Here is a 5,642-nt window from a genome sequence, read left to right on the forward strand (position 1 = left end):
TAAAGCAAAACCGATCCAAAGGTTGAGGCGTCCACTGAGATTTCGTGAAGTCTCAGTCAACTGATTTTTAGCAGCTCCGATCATGTAACTTCACAAGAATCAAACGGCAGGACAAGTGAAGATACGGCTCTTAGATTCAGACACCTCGCGGGACACCGCGCAAAGGGGAAAAGCAACCAACAAGGTCGCACGCATCCATCTATGCACACATACAGAGTTCTCGTCTCAACACCAAGTGCAAAATTAAAAAGCACGCGTTGGTAAGTCATTACACAAACAGTACAAAGTAGAGGCTTATTAGCTATCGAGATCACATCACACAGACGCGACGCATGTGCCCATCTAGCCAGCGATCGAGCTGCCTAGCTGATCAGTAGTAGTGGCCACCGGCGGCGGGAGGAGGGTGGTACGCCCCGGCCACCGGCGGGCGCGCGGCCACGATGCCGACCCCGTGCTTGTGGTGGTCGCGGCCGCCGCCGCCGCCGTGCTTGTGGATGCGGTGCTCCATGGCCTCCTCCCGGTGGAGCGCCTTGTCCTGGTGCAGCTCCATCTTTGCCGCGGCAACCTTGGCCTTGCCGCGCTCGTGCGCCAGCTCCCGCTCCGCGTGCGACCTCGCCGTGGCCGCCTCCGCCTTCTCCGACGCCTTGGCCTGCGTGATCTTAGTCTTGGCCTTCACCGCGCTCACGCCGTCCTTCACCTTCTCCTTGGGCGCCTGCATCTTCTTCTTCCCCGATCGAGCAGCTGGTTGCTCCTCCTGCTGATTGATGACCGATGCGCCTCTTGATTCTTCGGCTTGCTGTGTTTGTTTGGATCTTGTTACTGGAGTTGCAAGTGTACTGCCTCTGGCCTGTGTTTTATATAGGGGGGCGCGACGGCTATGCGTGGACGAACGGGCGCAGGACGCGTTGGCGACGACGTGTGCAGCGTGCATGCATGCGCGAGGGCAGGCGCTGGCTGCATGCATGACTCACGGCTTCGATAGAGGGGAGGTCTTCTAGCCGAGGGGATATCACAGGTACATGAGGGAATCAATGCACATGCATGCATGGTGCATGGAGGTAATCAAGTGCGATCGCATCACTCCAGCACGGGATAGGCATAAGAGCATCTCGAGCCGTTCGGCCCGGGGGCTCGAAATAGCGGTGAAAATATCGACGTGAGGATGATTGGTTTTCTAACCGCCGACTCAAACCTAACCCAGACGTCGTTTTTCTGAAAAATAAACTCAGCCAAACACGACCCATATTCAGCTAGACTAGGCGATTTTATTGATATTTGCACATAAAAACTTAAAAACATAATTCAAAAACTAAAAACATTAACTAAAAGAGAACTACGCGCCGCCGTCCGCCGCCCCTCCTACAGGCCGAAGAACGCACCGAAGGCGCTGTCGTCGCCGCCGTCATCGGCCATCGGCCTTCTCCTTCTTCACGCTGCTACCGTCCTTACTGCACCCCTACCCTGCATCGCCTTGTCGGACAGCCTTGGTTGGCGGCGGTAGTGCGTCGTCGTCACTGTCCTCAAGGACGATGACACTGCCCTCGTCGCGGCCGCGGCACCGGGCGGCGATCTCCTCGAGGGCGCGGCACTGGCACTCCATCTTCAGCTTGACGTAGTCCTCGCACGCCCACTTGAGGGCGGCCTCGTCGTCGGTGGCCATGTCGTCGTGCTCGTTCTAAAGGCGACGAGCCCCGGCTACATCTTCGGCTTGACGAGGCGGGAGGAGCAGGAACCACGGCCACGCTCGTTGATGACGAGGGCGCTGCCGCGGGTGCGCCGCCCGAGCGGCATCTCCACGGGCTCGGCCTTGACGCTGGCGAGCGCCGGCGAACCGCGGGAGAGGGAGGAGGAGGAGGACGACGACCCACCCGCCATGCGCCTCGGCAGCGAAATGCCGCCGCTCCGGCGGGGAAGAGGCGCCGAGGGGCGTCGGGTACTGGAGCGGCGACTGGTTGCCGCCCTCGAGGTGCTCGAGGACGTAGTGCAGCGTCCGCCCGGGGACGCCCCACCATAGGCGGCGGTCGTCGGCGTTGTGGTGCCCCCTCACCGGCGCGTTATTGGTGGAGGCGACCTGCTACTCGTGGCGGCGTTGGAAGTACGCCGCCCAGCTGGCGTGGTTGGTGGCGGCTGTTGGAAATATGCCCTAGAGGCAATAATAAAAGCATTATTATTATATTTCCTTGTTCGTGATAATTGTCTTTATTCATGCTATAATTGTGTTATCCGAAAATTGTAATACATGTGTGAATAATAGACACCAACATGTCCCTAGTAAGCCTCTAGTTGACTAGCTGGTTGATCAACGGATAGTCATGGTTTCCTGACTATGGACATTGGATGTCATTGATAACGAGATCACATCATTAGGAGAATGATGTGATGGACAAGACCCAATCCTAAACATAGCACAAGATCGTATAGTTCGTTTGCTAGAGTTTTCCAATGTCAAGTATCTTTTCCTTAGACCATGAGATCGTGTAACTCCCGGATACCGTAGGAGTGCTTTGGGTGTGCCAAACGTCACAACGTAACTGGGTGACTATAAAGGTATACTACGGGTATCTCCAAAAGTATCTGTTGGGTTGACACGGATCAAGACTGGGATTTGTCACTCCGTATAACGGAGAGGTATCACTGGGCCCACTCGGTAATGCATCATCATTATGAGCTCAAAGTGACCAAGTGTCTGGTCACGGGATCATGCATTACGGTACGAGTAAAGTGACTTGCCGGTAACGAGATTGAACGAGGTATTAGGATACCGACGATCGAATCTCGGGCAATTAACATACCGATTGACGAAGGGAATCGTATACGGGGTTGCTTGAATCCTCGACATAGTGGTTCATCCGATGAGATCATCGAGGAGCATGTGGGAGCCAACATGGATATCCAAATCCCGTTGTTGGTTATTGACCAGAGAGCGATCTCGGTCATGTCTACATGTCTCCCGAACCCGTAGGGTCTACACACTTAAGGTTCGGTGATGCTAGGGTTGTAGGGATATGTATATGCAGTAACCCGAATGTTGTTCGGAGTCCCGGATGAGATCCCGGATGTCACGAGGAGTTCCGGAATGGTCCGGAGGTAAAGAATTATATATAGGAAGTGCTATTTCGGCCATCGGGACAAGTTTCGGGGTCACCGGTATTGTACCAGGACCACCGGAAGGGTCCCAGGGGTCCACCGGGTGGGGCCACCTATCCCGGAGGGCCCCATGGGCTGAAGTGGGAAGGGATCCAGCCCAAAGTGGGTTGGGGCGCCACTTCCCCCTAGGGCCCATGCGCCTAGGGTGGGGGAAACCCTAAAGGAAGAGTCCTAGGAGGGGAAGGCACCTCCTAGGTGCCTTGGGGAGGAGGGATTCCTCCCCTTGGCCGCACCCCCCTAGGAGATTGGATCTCCTAGGGCCGGCGCCCCCCCCCCCCTTGGCCTTCCTATATATAGTGGGGAGATGGAGGACTTCTGACCCTATGCCTTTGGTGCCTCCCTCTCCCTCTCCAACACCTCCTCCTCCTCCATAGTGCTTGGCAAAGCCCTGCCGGAGTACTGCAGCTCCATCACCACCACGCCGTCGTGCTGCTGCTGGAGCCATCTTCCTCAACCTCTCCTTCCCCCTTGCTGGATCAAAAAGGAGGAGACGTTACGCTGACCGTACGTGTGTTGAACGCGGAGGTGCCGTCCGTTCGGCGCTAGGATCTCCGGTGATTTGGATCACGTCGAGTACGCCTTCCTCATCCCCGTTCTTTGAACGCTTCCGCGCGTGATCTACAAAGGTATGTAGATGCAATCCAATCACTCGTTGCTAGATGAACTCATAGATGGATCTTGGTGAAACCGTAGGAAAAATTTTTGTTTTCTGCAACGTTCCCCAACAGTGGCATCATGAGCTAGGTCTATGCGTAGTTCTTCTTGCGCGAGTAGAACACAATTTGTTGTGGGCGTAGATGTTGTCAACTTTCTTGCCGCTACTAGTCTTATCTTGCTTCAACGGTATTGTGGGATGAAGCGGCCCGGACCAACCTTACACGTACGCTTACGTGAGACCGGTTCCACCGACTAACATGCACAAGTTGCATAAGGTGGCTGGCGGGTGTCTGTCTCTCCCACTTTAGTTGGAGCGGATTCGATGAAAAGGGTCCTTATGAAGGGTAAATAGAAGTTGACAAATCACGTTGTGGCTTTCACGTAGGTAAGAAAACGTTCTTGCTAGAACCCTACTTCAGCCACGTAAAACTTGCAACAACAATTAGAGGACGTCTAACTTGTTTTTGCAGCAAGTGCTTTGTGATATGATATGGCCAAAGTTGTGATGAATGATGAATGATATATATGTGATGTATGAGATGTTCATGCTATTGTAATAGGAATCACGACTTGCATGTCGATGAGTATGACAACCGCAGGAGCCATAGGAGTTGTCTTTATTTTTTGTATGACCTGCGTGTCATTGAGAAACGCCATGTAAATTACTTTACTTTATTGCTAAACGCGTTAGCCATAGTAGTAGAAGTAATAGTTGGCGAGCAACTTCATGGAGACACAATGATGGAGATCATGGTGTCATGCCGGTGACAAGATGATCATGGAGCCCCAAGATGGAGATCAAAGGAGCTATGTGATATTGGCCATATCATGTCACTATTATTATTTGATTGCATGTGATGTTTATCATGTTTTTGCATCTTGTTTGCTTAGAACGACGGTAGTAAATAAGATGATCCCTCATAATAATTTCAAGAAAGTGTTCCCCCTAACTGTGCACCGTTGCGACAGTTCGTTGTTTCGAAGCACCACGTGATGATCGGGTGTGATAGATTCTAACGTTCACATACAATGGGTGTAAGACAGATTTACACATGCAAAACACTTAGGTTGACTTGACGAGCCTAGCATGTACAGACATGGCCTCGGAACACAGAAGACCGAAAGGTCGAGCATGAGTCGTATAGAAGATACGATCAACATGAAGATGTTCACCGACGTTGACTAGTCCGTCTCACGTGATGATCGGACACGGCCTAGTTAACTCGGATCATGTTATACTTAGATTACAGGAGGGATGTCTATCTAAGTGGGAGTTCATTGAATAATTTGATTAGATGAACTTAATTATCATGAACTTAGTCTAAAATCTTTACAATATGTCTTGTAGATCAAATGGCCAACGTAGTCCTCAACTTCAACGCGTTCCTAGAGAAAACCAAGCTGAAAGACGATGGCAGTAACTACACGGACTGGGTCTGGAACCTGAGGATCATCCTCATAGCTGCCAAGAAAGATTATGTCCTACAAGCACCGCTAGGTGATGCACCTGTTCTCCCTGCAGAACAAGACGTTATGAACGCTTGGCAGGCACGTACCGGTGACTACTCCCTCGTTCAGTGCGGCATGCTTTACAGCTTAGAGCCGGGGCTCCAAAAGCATTTTGAGAGACACGGAGCATATGAGATGTTCGAAGAGCTGAAAATGGTTTTCCAAGCTCATGCCCGGGTCGAGAGATATGAAGTCTCCAACAAATTCTTCAGCTGTAAGATGGAGGAAAATAGTTCTGTCGGTGAGCACATACTCACAATGTCTGGGTTACATAACCGCTTGACTCAGCTGGGAGTTAATCTCCCGGATGACACAGTCATTGACAGAAT

At 52.1% G+C, this 5,642-nt stretch overlaps 1 protein-coding gene across 1 annotated transcript; it reads right to left on the reverse strand.

The window, feature by feature from the left end:
* Window positions 1-217: 217 nt before the first annotated feature.
* LOC123151319 (late embryogenesis abundant protein 6) lies at window positions 218-837 on the reverse strand. Its single transcript, XM_044571047.1, has one exon. It carries the CDS (start codon window positions 716-718, stop codon window positions 371-373), a length of 348 nt encoding a protein of 115 aa, XP_044426982.1. The 5' UTR covers window positions 719-837; the 3' UTR covers window positions 218-370.
* Between the last annotated feature and the right edge of the window lie 4,805 nt (window positions 838-5,642).

The sequence above is a fragment of the Triticum aestivum genome, chromosome 7A (assembly GCF_018294505.1).
Source record: "Triticum aestivum cultivar Chinese Spring chromosome 7A, IWGSC CS RefSeq v2.1, whole genome shotgun sequence".
Lineage (NCBI taxonomy): Eukaryota > Viridiplantae > Streptophyta > Magnoliopsida > Poales > Poaceae > Triticum > Triticum aestivum.

What these genes read in the sequence shown, in the direction of transcription:
- LOC123151319 (XM_044571047.1), bottom strand. Translation starts at nt 718, where the DNA reads ATGCAGGCGCCCAAGGAGAAGGTGAAGGACGGCGTGAGCGCGGTGAAG.